At 42.2% G+C, this 21,370-nt stretch overlaps 1 protein-coding gene across 1 annotated transcript in view; it reads right to left on the reverse strand.

Annotated features, from left to right (window-relative positions):
- Positions 1–21,370, reverse strand: part of CNTNAP2 (contactin associated protein 2) — a 1,241,930-nt gene that overhangs the window by 302,147 nt on the left and 918,413 nt on the right. The window contains exon 14 of the mRNA XM_061587450.1: positions 16,353–16,509. Within this exon, the coding sequence (XP_061443434.1) occupies positions 16,353–16,509 (157 nt within the window). The remainder of the gene's footprint in view (positions 1–16,352; positions 16,510–21,370) is intronic.

The following is a 21,370-nucleotide window of genomic DNA, read 5'->3' on the forward strand; positions in this document are numbered from 1 at the left end:
TTGGTGACAGCTCCTTGGTATTCTGAGGAGCTAAGGAAAATGAAGTGCTTGAGCATGACGAAACAAGCTAAGAACCCATCTTCAGGCTTACTCTGTGGCAGTGAAGAAATCATATTTCTCCAGTGCAGTTGCATTGCATCCATGGAATGCTAGCCAGCAGTGTTGTTTCAGGTGTTTAAAAGGTCTTCTTCGTAAGAACATTAGATGTCAAGTAGTGGAACCCTCAACAGCATGTTGTGACTAATTTGCTTTGAATTTTGAGAACAATAACCCTGCTCAGATTTGCATCTATTTGGATGCCATAGGTTCAAGAGACTTACAGATGGATGACACTAGGATACTATCCAGTCATATTATGATGGAAATTTTTAGCTTGTGAAGAGCCTGAGGATGTGAGGAAGCTATTTCTGAGGATTGAGGCCAAGGACCTATGTCCCCAGGATCCTAGTTTAGCAAAAACTGCCAGGATAGGTTTGATGTATGGACTTCAGATGAAGGAAATGCCTTCTCATTAATGGTCTCATGGTTGTGTTCCCTTCCTAGGGAACTACAAAGGCTCCTTCACTATAGAATCATAGAACAGTAGAGTTGGAAGGGGCCTACAAGGCCATCGAGTCCAACCCCCGCTCAATGCAGGAATCCAAATCAAAGCATTCCCGACAGATGGCTCTCCAGCTGCCTCTTGAATGCCTCCAGTGTCAGAGAGCCCACTACCTCTCTAGGTAATTGGTTCCATTGTCGTATGGCTCTAACAGGGAGTTTTTCCTGATGTCCAGTCGAAATCTGGCTTCCTGCAACTTGAGCCCATTATTCCATGTCCTGCACTCTGGGACAATTGAGAAGAGATCCCGGGCCTCCTCTATGTGACAACCTTTCATGTACTTTCATGTACTGGCATTCATGCATGTCTTGAAGACTCATTTGCTCCATTTGTCTGCCTTTCCTTTCCAGTGTTTTTGTGCCATTTGTCCCTGAGAGTTGATGCTTCCCTAACTATTCTGGATTCTTATTTTCCCCCATTCAGAGAGTTTCAGCTGGATCTCCTTTAGTTGTATGCTGCCTTGTGAAATGTATTTCCTAAAAGACAGAAAATAAATGAATGAATTTTAATGGATGTAAGGCTGTAATCCTATACACATTTACCTAGAAGTACCATTTAACTCAATGGGACTTACTTTTGAGTAGATATGAATAGGGTTGCATAATGAATCTAATTAGTTTTAATATAAATAAAAATGGTCCTGAAAGGGGGGGGTGCTTTGTTTTTAGGTGATGAATGCTTGTATCATGGTAGACACTTTCTCACACAGGAGGGAATGGGAAGTTGGACTTACTGTGAAGTGCCTTCTGGTTAGAGGAGAATGGAGCATACAGACAAGAGTTAAACTCCTCCTGGAGGCAGAGTCAAAGGCACTTTTGGGGGGGAAAACCTCAGTGGCCAGTCAGAAGGGGGAGGAACCTTTTCACTAACATCCAGTACATGACACAGTCAAAGAGAAACTAAGTGAGGCCGGCCAATAACCTTAACTATAGAACAAAATGAAACAGAAAAGACATTAGAGCAATACAGGAAAGAGGATTGGCTGGAAGGCCCTATCTATTCTGGCCAGGTGAAGTGCGAAAACTCTGGGAGGGCTGCTGCATAAAAGAGCCCACCCCCAAATCTAGGTTCAACTGAAGGGGTGGGGCTGCTCCTCTCTCCCCTTACCAACTTCCCATTCCTGGTTAGCAAAATGGGGTCATGGAATGCATGAACAGCCTTTCCTATCTACTATGAATAAAGTAGCTTTTGTTATTTTACTAAGTCTTACGTCTCAGTGATCCAAATGCAGGGTAAAAGACTGCTACTTAGGCAAATACACATACTGGCGCACATGCAGCTCAGACCCCTGAGAATCTCTGCATATATCTACATATTTCTACAACATGTCTAATGTCCACACTCTGGATTTGGTGAGAGATTTCCATGGACGCTATCCTGGTATAAACCCAAACCTCCAGGGTGGGGGTGGGGGGAGGATTGGCAGGAAACGGTGAATGATGTCATGAGTCCTGTAGAACAGTCTTGGAGCAAAGAGGAGGAGACAGAATGGGACTTGGGGGAGGGCCCTAGTGACTTCCATTCAGAGGAGGTTGAGGATGAAGGCATTAGTGTCACTAACAGTGACAGCTCTCCCCTGGTTGCTCTAATTACAACTGAAGAGGCACTGCCTGATCAGGAAGCTGTCTCTTCATCTTCCTTTCACTCCCTTCCTCGCTGAACCGGCCGTCACAGCTGCGCACCCCTCCTCCTGAGGAGGAGGACCTTGCCGAGGTGTCTCCACCACTCTCGCCTTGGACATGCAGGGTACTGTGCCAGAAGGCTCAAAGGGTTCCCACTGAAGAGGAATGCTCATGTGCGACATGCTCCCAACCATGACACCTTTCTCATGCAAGTAGAACAAGTCCACCCCCCACTTACTTAAGGGTTGTAAAGGGGCATGTCTAACTGCTGTGACAATGTCTTAGTGCTGTATAGCTGTGCCTAGTTATGCCCTGTAGAGATGCTGAATCCTGTGTAACCGGTAAGCTGATTCATGAAGCACTCTGAACTTAAATTTCCCATTAAACATATTAAAGTAAAGCATACCTTCACGTCCACATCTGACTTCAACAGGCTTGGGCAGGACATCTATGGTGTCTGCAATGTTGAAGCCTGACTCCCGCTAACATAATGCCCCTCCCAAAGCCAAGATCTGGGCTCAGAGACAAAAAGGCTGGAGGCTTAGGAGCTCTAGTTACTGAGAGGGCAAGGTGGGGTTTAGCCCTTTTATTCATTCATTCATTCATTTCTCCTTTGATCCTGTGCTTGAACCAGGACCACAACATGGGGGTTCTGCACTTACTCGTCCCCTTCACTCTAGCCGGGCTGTCACTAGAGGAGAGAAGGGAGAGGGAAGAGGAGGAGGACTGTAAGGATGAAGTTGAAGTGGAGAAGCTTTCCTGTGTTTGGGATGTCTTTTTTGTGAGCATGGGACCAGAGCTTGGCTAGGGAAGCTGCCATCTCACTATCAAGCCACGAGAGCACAGCAGCAGGCAGGGCTGCTTCCTCTTGCTTCTTGCCCTTCCCTCTGCAAGTGGCTCCTCCCCCAGCTGAGTAGAAGGGAGCTGCGAAAATGAAATGGCTTCTGCCAGGGAATCCCGAGTGGCGCCTGACACAGAGACCGGCATGGCTAAAGGATTCTCTGCTCCTGAACTGGCTGACTCCTCTCCACTAAGGGGTAAATCCCCCGTGTGAGGGGCTATGCCTGCGTGAGAGCTGGAGGAAGGAACAGAATGGTACCTGAAGAAGCGGCAAGGCTAAACTGCTTAAGCAAAGGTGCGCTACTATTGTCGATTGTGGATATCAAGAGGCAAGGAAATGTATTTCCCATGAACTGATCGAGTGCCCCTTCCAGAGGAGACTTTACTCAACAGAGCAGGGCTGGAAGAGGCCAGGGACTGACCCCTGTGCCTCCACCCTAGCAAGCACTGTTGAACAAGTTGCTGAACAAAGCAGCTCCTCCTGCCTTCCCTCTACTTGCACAGGAAAAAGAAATGGAAGAGGAAGAAGGTCTTTGTCTTGAAAGAAAAGATTAGGCCCCTGTACCCTCAGGGTGGAGTTACAGGAGTTGGGTGCCAACTCTGTTAAATCTCTAAAGACTGTGTCAAAACTGAAAGTTAGTGGAAAGGTTTCTCCCCCTTCCGACTGGCCACTGAGGTTTTTTCCAAAAGGGCCTTGACTCTGCCTCCAGGAGGAGTTAACTCTTGCCTGTATGCTCCACCCCTCCGCTGACCGAGAATGCCTCTCTCCTCAGATAGCACCCATGAGTCACCCACAATTTTTGCATGTATTGTAAATAATTGTTAATGTTTAAAACATGTTTTACCTGATTAATGACATCTTTTTAATTGATCAAAAGGTTTTAACCAATTAATTGAATAAACATTTCCAAAAACCTGTTTGCTATCCAGCCTTTGCTTTTGGGGAAAAAAAAGGGGGGGTGAGGGGAGAAGTAATTTCCGTGAAACTTCTAGTTGTCAAGGTGGTCTCCCTATGGAATTAAAAATTGGTGATTTTTTCATTCATTATTTAGCTCGCTCCCACCCATGAAACCCTTTGAGATATTGCAAAGCAACTTGTTTGCCTGAAAGGTCTGAGTGACAGTAAAGAAGACTACAAATTGTGATGCATTCAAGCAACCTTACAAATATGCAATAAATATAGAATAAGCTATGGTTTCTGGCTGAATGGATATGGAAGGATAATCCCTTGTTAAACACCATATTTCATTAAAGACCTTCAGATATGATTTCATGGTTTATGAAGGTTACAGCACCTTAATATCAAATTATAGCTTTGAAGTCCTATTGAGAGTAGAAAACAAGGAGAGAGACTCCTGTGCATAAATGATAAAGGGAAGGGTTGATGCTGTTTTCTAGGAGAGAGTGCTCACTGTGTGACTATAAAACTCCATCGATTTAAAATCTGCATTTGGTTCTATATCTTGTGATTGCCTGTGGTACAAACTGGAACAGTTTTCGATTGAAAGAGGCTTCTATTTTTGATTCAGTCTCTGTATAACAATGCAACTGCCTGGGTCCGTTCCAGCAATCACGGTCATTTCACCAACGAGATCATGTTCATTCGTGGTGTTCTTGCCCCCACTCACTTTAATTTCTTTTTGGCTGATCTTCCTATGTTGGCATTGTTACCCACTCATCCACCTAGGCTGGACTCCATAAAAGTTTGCATTCTTCTCTATGTTGACAATGCAGTTCTGATTTCTCAGGCCTGTTTGGGCCTTAAGAGATTGTTGGGAGGTTGTAATGACTATTATGAAAACACCTCTTTAACAATTAACAGCACAAACAGTATTGTTTTTTATCTCAAGAGGAAGCTGAGATTTCTCTGGGCCATAGGGATGAGTACAACAGAGCAAGCTGATTCATACAAATACCTGGGCAGTTGGAGAATACAGGAAAAATATGCTAGGCCAAATGCTGAACAGAATGTGGGTGTGATATTCTGATTTTTCTTTACGAAAGGTGGAAATTTTTACCAGCAGCCATTCAGGTCTTTTAAGCTAAAATTGTGCCACAGGTTCTTTTTAGCATTTTTCTAAAAGTTCTTTTGAAGGAATTCGATCTTACTTCCTTAGGTTAATTTTCAGAGTTCCCAAATGTGTTGCTAGAGCCACCCTTTATCTGGGAGCAGGGTTGAATTCCTTGAAATGCTTGGTTAGGATCCATTGTGTACACTTTTGGCTTCGCTGCAGTTACGTGCCTACCTCTAATTCTTTGGTCTTTAATGTACTGTCAGATGCTTTTGAATCTCCATGGAGGAAGGCTATGAAGCATAAAGTTACTACAGTAGTTTTTTCTCCTTCCTATTTGACATCTATGGATTTGGTGAATGTTAAAATGATAGTCAAGCAGAGATTATTAGATATAGACCAGCAAGAGCTCCATGGAGTTGCATGGGGCCCATGTTCCCCTCAGTCACTGGGTCTTTTAGGCTACCCTTGTAAAGATGGGAAGTCTTATTTGGGATGGTTAACCATCCCAAAATGTAGGAAGGCCTACTCCCTAGCAAAGTGTAATGTTCTTGCCTCTAAATTACTCAGTGGTAGATAAAATAAAACTCCTATGAATTCTAGATGCTGTCCCTACAACAATGCAGAGGTTGAGTTCATCCTGCATGTTCTCTTTCACTGCAGTTACTGTCGAGGGGCCAGAAATAACTTAATATACCTTATTACCCAGTCTTTCCCTGGTTGTTCTAGTGAACTTCTTATGATTATATTACTTCAGGGTACTAAACAGTTAATTATGGAGCAAGTGGACAAATTCCTGAACCTGGCTATTCATATTAGTCCATTAATGATTGTTTGATAGTCTCCAAATCAATTGTGTTATCTTTGGTCCTTTGTAACTTTTTAAATAAGTATTATACAGCCACAAGAGTGGCTGTATACTATAGCTAGCATGGATTTTTGCATTCCACAATGTTAAATTGAAAACACCCCTCATGCCATTCTGATGCTTCCCATAAGTTCATTTCAAAACATAACTTATAGTCCTGAACGCAGAAATGCTTGCTAAACAACCCTCTAAATTTTCATGGTGATACACAAAAATGTCAGAAAGAATCAAGAATTGAAAGTGTAAACAGAGAGAAAAAGGCTAGACTGCTGCTGGACTTTTTTTCTGTCAGAGTTCTCCTAATCTGTTGAAATTAATTAAAAATGAGCCATGTTCACAGAGTACCTGTAATCCTATTACTGACTTTGCCCCATACTCTGACCTTCATCTTCTGCAGTTTAAAAGTTTAAAAAATGCCTGGCTGATTTTTAATTAATTTAAGAAATTTAGCATTGGAGTCAATGATAAGCAGAGGAATGCTCAGTAAGCAGCAACGGTCAGTGTTCTAAAAGCCAGAGCCACAGCTGCTTGGCTTGGTTAAGCAGGTGGCCACACCCACACCAGAAATTTATTTCACTTTAGACAGTCTTGGCTTCCCCAAAAGAATCCTGGGAAGTGTAGTTTGTGAAGGGTGCTGAGAGGAGACTCCTGTTCCCCTGACAGAGTTCCAGTGGCCAGAGTGGTTTTAACAGTCAGCCCCTCTTTTGTGGATTGTAGCTCTGTAAGGGGAATAGGTCCTCTTCTAGCAACTCTCAGCAACCTTCACAAACTACACTTCCCAGGATTCTGTGGGGAAATCCATGACTATCTAAAGTGAAATAAAGGTCAAGTATGGATGTGGCCAAGGACAGCTTTGGTTTAAATTTGGGTGGGAAACTACATGTGCCTGCTGTAGAATAAAAAGGTGGGGGAAATGCTGAAAAAAAATGATACTGTTCACAATGTTTTCCTTTTGAAAAGGAAAGGGGCTTTCCCTCTGTTCAGTTCCCACCCACCCAATCTCCTCCCCCTCCTCCCCCTTTATCCCTCCCTTCCCCTTCCTGTTCTCCTGCTCCCCTCCCTGCTGCTCCCCATATCAGTTTCACCTATCCTAAGCATGATTGCAGAGGAGTAAATCCCACTGAACTCACAAAGCATGCCAATGATCAAAGCTGCCCTCTCCTCCTTCCCTCTTCCTTTGCCCCTTCCTCCCCCTCCCTTTCCAATCCTCTCCTTCCCCTCTTCCTCCTTCCCCTCCCATTTCCTCCCCCTCCTTCTCCCCCATAGTCAGTTTTACCTATCTTGAGCATGATTGTACAGGGGTAAATCCCACTGAACTCAATAAGCATGCAAATGATCAGACTTGCCCTCATCTTCTCCTCCCTCCCATCACCTCCATTTTTTCCTCCCCTCTCCCTTCCTTCACCCCTCCCCTTCCAATCCTCTCCTCCCTCCCTCTCCTTCTGCTCCCCTCTCCCCTCCCTTCCTTCTTTCCTCTCCTGTCCCCTTCCCCTCCTCCCCCATGATCAGGTTTACCTATCCTAAACATGATTTCATGGGAGTAAACCCTGTTGAACCCAGTAAGAATGCAAATGATCAGACCTGCCTTTCGCCTCCTTCCCCTCTCCCTCCCTCCTCCTTTCTGCCTTCCCTCCCATCTTCCTTCTCCCCTGACCACTTCAGCCCTCCTCCCCTCCCCTATGGTTAGTTTTACCTATCCTAAGCATGATTGCATGGGAGTGAATCCAAATGAACTCAATAAACATGCAAATGATCAAACCTGTTCTCCCCCTCCCCTCCCCTCCTGCCTGTTCCCATCCCCCTCCTTCCCTCTGTGTTTCCTTCCCTCCCTCCTCCTCCCCTAACCTTGCCCTTTCTCCTCCTCCTCTCCCCATCTCCTGTGGTCAGTCTCACATATCCTAAGCATGATTGCAGGGGAGTAAATTGCATTGAACTCAATAAGCATGGAAATTATCAACCCATTCTCAACAAACTTGCACAGGATCCTATTTATTACCTCTCAGATTAAAAAGCAGGGAAATTCACTAATAGGCAAAAAACCTTGCGGTTTAAGAATGTAGCTATAGCCAACAGATATTTCTATCAAATTTTTAAAAGCAGGGAAATTGGGTAGCTATAGTGAATGCACCAGGGGATCAGGACACCTGACCTCCTCTCTGAGATATTGGACTGCCCTACAAATTTGTCAAAATGCAAACACAATTTGGGTTGGTCTTTCACAGTCCAATCCACTTCCTGTGTAGTTTGGAAGAATTTGGAAACGTGGCTCTGAGCATATGGTGAGTGGTGGTAATGTATGGCTGAGTCCTGAAAATGTGAAGTAATACTCTCTGCTTGTGTGCAGAGTACATCACACCAGATTGATCATAATCAGCTTCTTATGTCTCAGATTAGGAGAATATCTTCCAGGTTTGGGGAAGGATGTGGAATCATATCCAGACAGGCATAAAACCCAAATATTTCATTTTAGAAATCACTGACAAAACTCACCAAAAAGTTAGACAAAATAGCACCAGCATTTCCTTCCATTCTCAACTTAAGCTAGGGGAGGGACTTGTTGGAAGCACACCTACACAACTTTTCTGGAAATACTCTGAAAAATGCTCTGGAATTGCATGTGGCTCACATCAGCCTGCCTGCTCCATCCAAGGTTTTGATGAGTGAATGCAGGGAAATGGTTAATAAAGAATTTGTTGAAACACATAGCCATGCTCTACTCTCTCTAGCAAGGTCACACCCATAAAAAAAGCTAAATTAAAATAGTTTCTCAAATTAGGAAATACTCCTTGTCGCTTCTCTGGTTACCAGTGAGGAGATCTGGCGTTCAGGAAAACAGCTCTGAGCATGCTCAGACCCAGGCTAAGGATACCACATAGGGCTGTTCTTGAAGTAGGCCTGATGCATGCCTGAGTTCTCCCTAATCTGCTATATGAGTGCTGGATAAACCTCATAACAACAGTAGGAGCCTTCCAAGTAGGGCTGAGAAGCAGACAGTCCAGGGAGGACCTCTCTGTCATAGCTAGACGTTTGGATTAGTATTGCCTGAGTGGTGCAGAGAGCTGATTGGCCAGAAAACAGTAGACTGACAGAAATGTCTTCACAACCCTCTGTAAGTTCAAGAAATGATAAAATTGTGTGTGAGACAGGAAAGAGTGTTTAGCTTTGATATTTTTTTGGAGGGGTGTTTTTAAAAATTGCTTGATATTCTCATGGGGGGGGCTGTGCCCCAGTAGCGCTTGTGGACCAGCTTCCACTGCTGCAGTGAAATATATTGCACTGGAGATATGAAACTTCTCTCAACAGAGTTTGATTAGTAATACCTCTTTTAAGCATGGAAGTCATCATATGATGTCTTCACAGCGAGGAGAGGTAAACTGTAGTTACACTTAATTATGGTTTGTTGAAACAAGCCAACTTCATAAACCATAGTTTGAACTTGGTTTGTCTCAAATAAATCATAGTTAAGATTAACCACATTTTAGAGACATTAAGATTAACCATAGACAATATGACAAACCACCGTTAATTGAAAACAAAAGAGGTGAACCAGGGGAGGCTAGGCTACTTTCCATCAAGATAAACCATGGTTTATCATGATATTTCAATGCAGAGTCTGTTATCAGCATGTAGTATGTCAAGTCTGATTTAGAAGCCAAAGAACTAGTTTTGTCTCAAACATTGCTAAGATAAACTGCATTGTCATAATTCAAGTATTTGCAGCTGGATCAAACTAAAGATAAATGGATCAAACTGTTAAGTTACCACCTTGCAATTAAGAGAAAGGAGCCAGGTATTTATAATTTGCTTATTTGTGGGGTCCAAACACCACTCCAAATATAATGGCTAGCATAGCACCAGTGTAACAAGACTGTGATACCGTGCTACCTTCACAGTAGCAACTAAATAAATTACATCAATTTAATTAAGGGGCATAATAGACACGATGGCAGAACTTGTTTAATCATATGTTTGCCCATTTCACATATAAAGCAGAGTAAGTAAGAGTATCTGATTTTTAACTTCAAAAGGGGCATGTAGGTCAGAAACCGAACCCTCTGCCCACCTTACTTTGCCCCTTGGTTCATCACCCTAGGTGCTTTTTCTCCCAACCCAGTTTACTTCACTATTAGAGGTGAATGGGAGGAGATAAGGCTGGGGAGAGGAGCTAATTCTGCCATTTGATTTAAGAATAGGCACATCCCGCAAAGTAAAAGGGCCTCAGTGGTGTACTCACTCTCATCATAGGTTAAGGGCCAAAAGATTAAATGAGAGGAAAAATGAAGCATTGCCTCATTGATCTACCACATTATTGTCAACCCACGTCATACAGCATACAAGGGGCATGGAATGACTGGCTGGCAGAAGGTAGAACAGAACTCTACTTACCGGCCCCTGCCTGCTGAGCTGAAATGAAAATGGCCAAAGAAGTGATTGCACCTCCTTGGGAAGACCTGTTACTATTTCCTTTGAGAGCTAAGGGAGTAGGTGAATTGCTTCAGCAATCATTCATGGCTGCCACCATCACCATTTATTTACTTAGCATTGCATCTGTGTTGTGGATGTTATACACTAATGAAGAAGGCCTCCTTCAGTGCTCAAAGTCAAACAAGCAATGGAAAAAAGAATGACGGGGAAGAGGCAAAGTTGTCACATACTGGGCATGGTGAAAGAGAAATCCAAATCAAAGAAAGAATGAATGGCAAGAGAGAGTAGGTAGGGCAGAGGGAACAGGAAGAATACAAGACAGAGAAAAATAGCTCTCTAAAGGAAGGAAGAAAAGAAATGAGATAAATGTCTAGAGGAAGAGATTTCTGTGCTTTGGATGCAACAGCAAACAGGGTCGGCACCAGGCATGACTGGGGCTTTGGGCACCAGCCTGCCCCGGACCTGAGGTGCTTGCCCGCATGCCCTACCTACCTTTCCTGTTGCCTTGAATGCTGGGCTACATGCGCACATGCCTGCCATCAACCAAGATGACGGCAGGAGCATCAACCCATTAGGGAAGCCTCTGCTGTTGGGTTTAAGCAAACTTGCATGCCTCCCCCTTTGATAGGGAGATGTTCCCTCTAACTAATATTTGAGGAATATCTCTATATACCTGTTTATCATGATATAACTTCCTTAAAGGGTGGGGTTATTTACCTTCTTCCTCCTCCCTTGTCTGGGGATATTGTAGATTCCTGCATATCCACCATTACTGAGCTTGCCCTCGAGCAGAGGGAGCAGCCAGATGCTCCTTTCAGGAGCATCCGCACCAATGACTGAAAATGGACTGAGACTACAGATTATTTCTGTCTAAACTAGAGCCTATGTTTTCCTGAACATATGAAAGGTTGTGAGTAAATATTCTTGTATTCTTTTTACCTAAGAAGTTTGTCTATGTAAGTTATTTGATTAACTAGTATGTCTGAGAAAAGGTGTGGGACTGGTTATTCTCAAATTCCGCTGTTGCATTTATACTTTGCTAAGAAATAGGACTGCATACTGTTCCTATTTCATTTAACCAAATATCTGCCGCCGTCTTGGTTGATGACAGGTATGCGTGCGCAATGTGCACAGCATTCAAGACAGAAAAGGTAGGTGAGGCATGTGGACGGGTGTCGTGGGCCTGCAGTCTGTATGGGGGGCTGGGAGCTCTCTCTCTCTGTGATCTGCAGTGGGGTTGGGAGTTGACGCTGCTGTGGATCATGGAACAGGAACTCTACCCTCCCAAGGATGGGACCTTCAAGGGGTCCTTCTGGGCTGCAGGGGCCCTCAGCCAGGGCCTGACCTGGCTGCCCTCTGGTGACGGCCCTGACAGCAAATATAGGAAAAAATGAGAAATGCACTAGAAACAGCTTTAACAAGTTGCTATTTGATGTAAGTTGATGTTCAAGTCATTTGACCGTTCTTCTGTGTGTTCAGTTCTGCAGTTCGCTAAATAATTGTGCTCTTTGATGTCTTGCTGTCTGGTGAACATATGTAAACCATATCAGCTAAATAGTGCAATACTGAAATTGAATAGAACCAAATGTCTGTGACTAAAAAGGGATTCCTAAACTTAGCAGGACGTGATGAATAGTTCTTACCCAAATGATACATTTCACACTACATATGAAAAAGTCTAATTTTATGTTACATTGCTTCATTTCAAAGGTTTGTGCTGTGTAATGATGCATTGAATTGTTTCATAACAAAAATAACTTTAAAGTTTAATATTCAATATGCTATATAGTCATCTTTGCAATGAAATGTTCAAGATGGTAGAAATATATGAGCTAGGCAACAAATGAAGTAGGGCTTCATTTCCAAAGCCTATAAAAGTACTAAACTAACTACTGTGGACTGGATTCAATAGAGCATTGAGGATCACTTTACTTATTTATGGTGTATGCAGAGTGAAAAAGACTCAAAGGGAAAAGAAATGAGAGAGAAAATGAGAAGGCTTTAAGGGCAAAATCTGTCACATGTTCACAAGTGAAGGGAAAAACAGTGCAGACACGTCAATGTGTGTTGTGTCCTACACACTGCCATACCATGAATATAACCTGGAATGAAAACCAGTGCCTGTACATATAAGCCCCATTCCTGCTGCTAGATGTAGGCCCTGGTTCTCATTATGGGTTATTTAAATGATCTGGTGAGGTGAGGGATGTGTAATCGAAGCTAGCTCCACAGAAAAATTCTTAGTCTGCCCTCTCATCTGTAGCCAACATGGAAACTCAAGCCACTGGCCTCTTAAGAGGCCAGGAAGAAAAGTTTGCCTTCTACCAAGTGGGCTGGTGGAGAAGGATCAGGTGTTTGATGCCCCCCTTACATGGTAGTGGTGGAGGACAGACTTTTCTTTCCCCTGCAGCTAGCATGGAAACCAAACATGCAGGTGGAAGAGGGACAGAGGGACCCACCCTCCTCTGCCACTCTGCTGGCTCATCTACATGGAATTCCTAGTTGCCCATGGCTACCAGGCAAGTTGTTAAATACAAACCTGATCTGTGCTCTTGAACCATGTGTGAACTAGTACTCCATCTCTAGCCCTCCTGTCTATGGGAAAAACCCTGAAAACATTTCTTTTCTTTAGTTTAGAGAAAAGGAGACATGACAGAGGTGTATAAAATTATGTATGGTGTGGAGGAAGTGGACAGAGAAAAGTTTTTCCCCTCTTGCTTGTAATACTACAACTTGGGGACATTCATTCTGTTGTATTCAACTGAGTCCTACTGAGAGCAGACTAAGGATAGAACCATGTGTCAGTTTTGGTTCTCTCAGCTTCTCATTTTTCTAATCTTAAATTCAACTCTCCACATTTGTGCAGTGATTTGTGGATTTTTTGTAAAATTTTCAGCATTTTACTGTGATTTTCTCTTAATAAATACATTTTTGTATACAGGTTTTGACTAACGTACACATTTTTCACAAGCAATGTATCATATCTAATGCACGTTTATGTTATTTTCAACAATATAGTCATTTTGTGTATGCTTTCCCATAATATTTGCATTTTTGTAAACATTGCTTGGTTGGAGAACTGCATCCAAAATTTGGATAACTTTGAATTTCAAAGGATGGCTGTGTTTCAGCTCTCATATTGTTTTGGAAAGTGCAAATTCGATAAACTGAATCAAATTTCTCTCCCATCTCTGCAGCAGACTCACTGAATAAGGAACCTAAGTTAGTCATATCTATCAACTTCAATGGGTCTTCTCTGAGTAAGACTAGCACTGAATACCACACAATGAAGCTGAATGCTGGTAGAATCAGGACAGAAAAGAAAGTCCTTCTCTGCAACAGCACACAGTAAATATGGAATTTGCTGCCATGAGAGGCAGTCATGGCCACCAACCTGGATGGCTTGAAAATAGGATTAGACAAATTTATGGAGGATAAAGCTATCAATGGCTATTAATCATGATGTTGTTGGAGGTAGTATGCTTCTGAATCAGTTGCTGGAAACTGCAGGAGGTGCTCTTGCACTCAGGTCCTGCTTGTGGGCTTCCCATGGGCATCTGGTTGGCTACTGGAAGAACAGGATGCTTAGCTAGACGGGCCATTGGCCTGATCCAGTAGCCTCTTGTGATGTTCTTATGGATGCATTGTGCCACAAGGGTCCTCACACCCATGATATACTTGGCAGACTCAACTGCTCTTGTTAAAACACCCCCAATGAAACAATTTGGAATTAACATGTCCTAGGTAAAGAGAATAATTTATTTGCATATTTATTACACAATCATGCTAATGAAATGTATTCTCGTGCTCATAATAATACATTTCCTTCAATATTATCTTCAATGAAAAATGCACACCAATTTCAAGCACATGCAAGGAAGACTAAATTAATTAATAAGCTTTAAATGCCCAGTTGTCATATTTTTATTCTTGCATTGAAAAGAAAAGCTCCCCAATAAGAAAGTGGTTTCTGTAAACTGTGGGGGAGAGGGGGGCTTCCCAAGTATTCAAAAATATATAAGTCTGTTAGTTAAAAAAATTAAACAAGCAAAACTCAAACAGCCAAACAGTTACTTGCAGGGCCTCTGGAATACTGAGAGCATTTGAGCCAATAATGTTGAGGTTGCGCCCATGGGAGGGGGGAGGAGAGAAAGAAGCACAAAGAAAGAATTGTGTAGCTTCAGCCTCTTACAGCTGGCATTAGATCTCTTCACTTAGCACTTTCCTACTCTTAGTAAGCCTCCTCCCCTTCCGATAGAAACTGTTCAGATTGGGGCTTGCAGCTAGCCCTAATCCTGACCATTTAGAAAATGATAGCTCCGTGAGGGACAGTTTTAGGGTGGTGGGGAAAAGGTGTGGTTTTTTTCTTCCATTCCCTCCGCCCCAAACTCCTGTTCTAGGCTGGCAGGGACCCTGAAAAGAAGTTCTCCTATTAGGGGTTAAGTCCCCACTTGTGTTGCATCTATGCTCAAACATTTGCTTTGGTTACCAATTTGTTTCCAGACCTAAGTGCTGATTTTATTTCTCTTCAAAGCACAAGGTGGCCTAGTTCCAGGTTTTCTGCACTTTTGCCTTCTGCTTGATGTTCACAGGCAGCCTTGCAAGCTCTCAGAGCCAGGTTAAATTAAACCTTTTCAGTAAGGTCTTTGTGGCATGTTAGAATAATTTTCTAATGGGCAAAGTTTGACACATTACTTGTCATAGCAACTCTTTTAATATATAATAAAAGGTATACAGTAATAAACATGACAACAAAGTCAACATTCAGCCCAGTAAATAGTTTGTAAATGCTGGATACTATAGTACTGCTGAAGAACATCAGACATGCACCTAATCAGTGGTTGGATGGGAGACCATTAGGAGCCCCACAAAGTCAGCTGAGATCCAAAATAAATATCTCCTACATTACTTGTTACTTTGTTTCATTTTGGACATTTTAACTCCTGTGATCTACATCATGTCAAATTGACCTTCCAAGCATTTACTTTTTTTGGTATCTCGTCTAGTCTGTTCCCTAGCTTTGCATCTTTCAACCTCATCAACCGAGCACTTTCTAGGCTGGCTGTACCTCAGTATCCTTTTGATTCTTCTCCCATCATTTACAAGCTATTTGAAAGACAGCCTCTCTTGTTCACTCTCACTTTCTATCAATCAATATATTTAATTACCTATTTTATTCTGGATGAATAGTGTACTTTTCTGCAGTTCAGCAATCATTAATAAGGAATTAAAGTTTAAATTCCAACAGTCTGCATGCCACTATTGATCCAAATATCAACAGGCTGATTACAACAAAGACAAATGCTAATAAAAATAACAAATATGTCTCATTTAAACTTTCAGAGCTGTAACACATTTATTTAATCACAAGAGATCAAAGCAGTAACACAGAGTTAATAATAGATCCCAATCTCTCATGTTCCAAAAATGTGTTCCTTTGAAAGTAATATTATTTGATGTTCAGTATAAAAAAGTAACCTACTGTGTAAAACAAAGTGGAGTCAGGGAAAGGAAGGCATATTTGGGAAATAAAAGTGTTTAAATGTATGCAGATAGACTATTGTAATAAATGTACCTTGTCATCCAGGAAAATAGATATATAAATAGACTAAAAGGCTGGAAAGATTATTTGCTCCTAGCATCCAGTACTCTCAGGTAGCATGCCTCTAAACATAGATGTTCTACTTACAGATCATGGTTAATAGCAGCTGATAGCACTGTTCTCCATCTAATCATTTAACAGGTATCTAGGCTAATGGCCAGAATCACATTCTGTGGAGCTGAATTCCTCAAGTTAATTATGCACTGCACTTATTTTGAACTAGAGTTTTAGTATTATGAGAGATTTAGGTTGCAATTCTACATCCCCTTACCAGGAAGTAAACTGCACTTAATTCAATGGAACTTACTTTTGAGTAAACATGTATGGGATTGTGCTGGAAATTGTTAATATATTGTTAATACACATTTAGCAACATACTTACTCTTTCTTAGAATCAGCATCACAGTTGCAGTAGTATCTGGAATCAGTACAGTTGCGTTCAATGCCACAAGCACACTTTTGAATGCCTGGTCCAGAGCCACCCCAGTAGTAGTGCTTTTCATTGGCACGGCCAATCCACCAGGTATATGGATTGCCTTCTGTAAAGGACAAGGGATGAAGAATTAGTCATGCTAAATACAGCAGAACTCAATGATACTGAAGATGGACGCTTTTATGTAGATAACATTTTATCTCAGGAGCAATTAGGCACATGTGGAAAAGAAATACATTGATCAAACAAGATTAGAAATCCTGTAACAACCAGAATGCATAGAGTCATGACATGCATGCTCCTATATATCTTTAGAACTATTTAATTCTTTATTATCAGTTATGGTGGCTAGGAAAAAAAGTTTCAAGTTCTTAAGCAATGTTTTAGGAGCCGGTGACACAAATTAAAGTATATTTGCTGTATACTTCCTCCTTCCTATCTGTGTGAGTGCCTGAACACGTCTATATATTCATGCCATTCATTATTGATACTGCAATTGGAATATTTTGATATGCTTCTCCACTGCTAGGCATTTACTATAAAATATTCTATCATTGTATTCACATTTATAACTGTATCTTGAAAATATATATAAGAAATGTTCTCAGTATTGAAACTGACAGAAATACAGTGTTTGAGATAAAACCAGGGATGTCTATAACCTTCTCAATCTTATTGGTAAAACAAAGCACAGTGTCTGTTACATTGCTTGTGTGCACTACGAAACCAGCACGTTGCTAAAGGCCACCGAGGACAGAGTGGTCTATGTTATGATAACATGTAGTGGATGTGTGGGTGTGGATGAATTTCTCTTTCTAGGGCTTATGGCTGAAACTGGAGGATTAGAGCCACTGAAGTTTATCAAGATGACAACAACTGGGGGCTGTCTGGAATACATTAAACATAAGCAAATGTTATAATTCTAATGTAATTCTGAGTACCCTAAAAGAGATCTAGTGACCAGCACCCCTGATAGGCTCCAAGCTGGTTTGAGAAGGAAGAGATACAGTCCTGAGAATGCAGATGTGCCAAGAGACTGACATCACTGCAAGTGCCAGCTGACCGATTGATGGATGAGACATTGGGGATCAGTGAAGATGTCAAAATAACATCAAAACATCTGACTACAAAGGCACCCCAGCTTCACGAGAAGATTTGAGAAGTTTTCTAGAACAGCCTACCACCTGAGACTCTGTAAGTGCACCTCCTCCCTTTCTCCAAGTCTCTTCTTCTTTGCTACAGTACTGGTTGGCTACTTGTAAGTGATTGTGTGAAAGATCGGGACTATACGGCATATTTCATTTTGCATTTAACCATTCCTGCAATGGGTAACTCACAAGAGCACATCTGGTTGTGTCAACTGAACATCTTTAAACAAAACTTTTAAAAGCCTTTATATTGTCCCAACACTCCTTCTGCTTCCCACTATCTCCAGGCTTGATCACCCAAGAATGGCTTTGGGTTCATTGGTAAGACCTAATTCCCTGACACTACGTGTCACTGGTTCTGTATTCAGATGGGAAACACAAACAAAAAACCAAGATTTTTGGGCAACATCAAAAGGAATTCCAAACCATGAGATTGGATTCTCCTTTTTCAGGGGATGAGGCTGAGGGCCTAGAGTCAGAAGAGGAATTGCACACAGGGTCAGTTCCAGAAGAACCTCTGTAAGGGGAATTTGAGGTGCCACAGCCCTCTGGCCCATGGGTGTTTTATTTATTTATTACATTTATATCCCACCTTCCTCCCTGCCAAAGTGGCAAACAAAACAATTTAACAACAAAAAGAGCATTCTAAAAGCAATTTAAAATGTTCTAAAAACAGTTACTGTTAAAACATTCTAAAAAACAGTTGCACATGAAAACATTCTTCAATCTAGTGATATCCAGGTTGCAAGGATCAGTCTCCTTCAGCCATCAAATGCCTGGGTAAACATCTTCTGACTCAGAGGACTCCCTCATAGAACCCCAGTACAACCTAAGTCTCCCCTGCTTTGTTGGAGTAAAAGACTGCTGGAGTAGGGTGGACTCCTGTAACTGAAGAGGCACCTTTCAGTCAAGGGAGATCTTGCAATTGGGACAGAACAGTTAGCTAGCTTGCTAATCAGAATATCACGGGGCACTTTGTCGAAGACTTTGCTGAAGTCAAGATATATTATGTCCACAGCATTCCCCCAGTCTGCCAGGGAGGTTATCCAATGAAGAAATGTGGCACGACTGGTCCACCACATTGCTTTCAAGGTGCTTACAGATTGAGCGCTTTATCATCTGCTCCAGAATTTTCCCAGGAATTGATGTCAGAATGACTGGGCTGTAGTTCCCAGGTTCCTCCTTTTTGGCCTTTTTGAAGATAAGGACAACAGTAGATTCCAACCACCATGCTCCTTTTATTCCTTGCCCCATTAATTTTAATTCAGATACTCTAGGTGGGGCTCTATACTCTAGGTATATCCTGTATTTCTGGGCAGGGATATACATTTTAACATATAGTGTGACTCTGCCTCCCTTTCTATTTCTTCTGTTCTTTTTGAACAAGCTACATTCTTCCGTTGCTGTATTCCAGTCATGGCAGTCATCCCACAAAGTTTCAGTTATACCTATCAAGTTGTATTTACCCTCCTGCATTAAGAGTTCTAGTCCATCCTGTTTGTTTCCCATACTCTGGGCTTTAGTATATAGATATCAAAGGCCATGTGATTTATGGTTTGGCTTACTTCCTACATTTTTATGAAGATTATTACTGGGCCCCATTAGAGCTATTCTGTCAGTTCCTGTTACTGTGCATAAGCCTTCATCAGTTGTTACCTCCAAGAGTTCTAGAAACTATTGCAAATTTGCCCCAGATGAATAGATCATAGAATCATAGAATTATAGAATCATAGAGTAGTAGAGTTGGAAGGGGCCTATAAGGCCATCAAGTCCAACTCCCTGCTCAATGCAGGAATCAAAATCAAAGCATTCCCCACAGACAGCTGTCCAGCTGCCTCTTGAATGCTTCCAGTGTCAGAGAGCCCACTATCTCTCTAGGTAATTGGTTCCATTGTCATATGGCTCTAACAGTTTCGAAGTTTTTCCTGATGTTCAGTCGAAATCTGGCTTCCTGTAACTTGAGCCCGTTATTCCGTGTCCTACACTTTGGGATGATCAAGAAGAGATCCTGGCCCTCCTCTGTGTGACAACCTTTCATGTACTTGAAGTCTGCTACCTTATCTCCCCTCAGTCTTCTTTTCTCCAGGCTAAACATGCCCAGTTCTTTCAGTCTTTCCAGTCCCCTGATCATCCTTGTTGCCCTCCTCTGAACCTGTTCCACTTTGTCTGCATTTTTCTTGAAGTGCGGAGACCAGAACTGGTTGCAGTACTCAATATGAGGCCTAACCAGTGCTGAATAGAGGGGAACTAATACTTCACACGATTTGGAAGCTATACTTCTGTTAATGCAGCCTAAAATAACATTTGCCTTTTTTGCAGCCACATCACACTGTTGGCTCATATTCAGCTTCTAATCAACGACAATTCCAAGATCCTTCTCACATGTCGTATTGCTGAGCCAAGTATTCCCCATCTTATAACTGTGCATTTGGTTTCTTTTTCCTAGGTGTAGAACTTTGCATTTATCCCTGTTGAATTTCATTCTGTTGTTTTCAGCCCAATGCTCCAGCCTATCAAGATCCCTTTGAATTTTGTTTCTGTCTTCCGCGGTATTAGCTGTGCCCCCCAACTTTGTATCATCTGCAAATTTGATAAGCATGTCCTGTACCTCCTCATCCAAGTCATTAATAAAAATGTTGAAGAGCACTGGGCCCAGGACCGAACCCTGTGGTACTCCACTTGTTACTTCCACCCAGTTTGAGAAGGAACCATTGATAAGCTCTCTCTGAGTACAATTCTGGAGCCAACTATGGATCCACCTGACAGTTGTTCCATCCAGCCCACATTTAGCTACCTTGCTAATCAGAATATCATGGGGCACTTTGTCAAAAGCTTTGCTGAAGTCGAGATATAATGTCCACAGCATTCCCACAGTCTACAAGGGAGGTTACCCAATCAAAACACCACATAAGATTAGTTTGGCAGCAGGATTTCTTCTTCATAAATTCATGTTGACTTCTAGTAATCACTGCATTGTTTTCAAGGTGCTTACAGATAGTTTGCTTTATAATCTGCTCCAGAGTTTTTCCAGGGATTGATGTTAGGCTGACTGGTCTGTAGTTCCCTGGTTCCTTCTTTTTGCCCTTTTGAAGATAGGGACAACATTAGATCTCCTCTAGTCAGCTGGCACTTCACCAGTCCTCCATGATTTTGCAAAGATAATAGAGAGCGATTCCGAGAGTTCTTCAGCCAGTTTCTTCAATACTCTCGGATGCAGTTTATTGGGCCCTGCCAATTTGAACTCATTCAAAGTGATTATGTATTCCTTGACCGTTTGTCTATCAGTCTCAAGCTCCAATCCTGCCCCTTCTATTTCATGTCTCCCAGGAGGGTCATAGACTCTTTCTGGGGAGAAGACTGAGCCAAAGTAGGAATTGAGCACTTCTGCCTTTTCTTTGTCATCTGTTATCATATTGCCATCCTCATTGAGTAGCTGTGCCACCATTTCTTTTCTCTGTCTTTTACTATGGACCTACCTGAAAGCTTTTTTGTTGCTTTTAGCATCTCTGGCTAACCTCAGCTTTAGCCTTCCTGACACCATCCCTGCAATTCCTTGATACCTGCTTGTACTCTTCCTTTTTGGAGTGATCCTGTTTGCTCTGAACTTCAGTGGCTTTCCCCTGACACTGCATTTACCCCCCTCAGATATTCCCTCAAATATATTGTTCTTTTATTGATTTTATGCAAAGCACAGCACAGTAGTACAAGTCTCTCTCTCTCTCTCCTTCACCCCCCTCCACTCAAACAATCCATGCTCCATGTAGAAGGAAGCAAGCCAAATCTCACCCATGTTAGGGTCCCAGGCCTTCCCAAGGAAGA

Source organism: Rhineura floridana, chromosome 10 (genome assembly GCF_030035675.1).
Source record: "Rhineura floridana isolate rRhiFlo1 chromosome 10, rRhiFlo1.hap2, whole genome shotgun sequence".
NCBI classification, from domain to species: domain Eukaryota; kingdom Metazoa; phylum Chordata; class Lepidosauria; order Squamata; family Rhineuridae; genus Rhineura; species Rhineura floridana.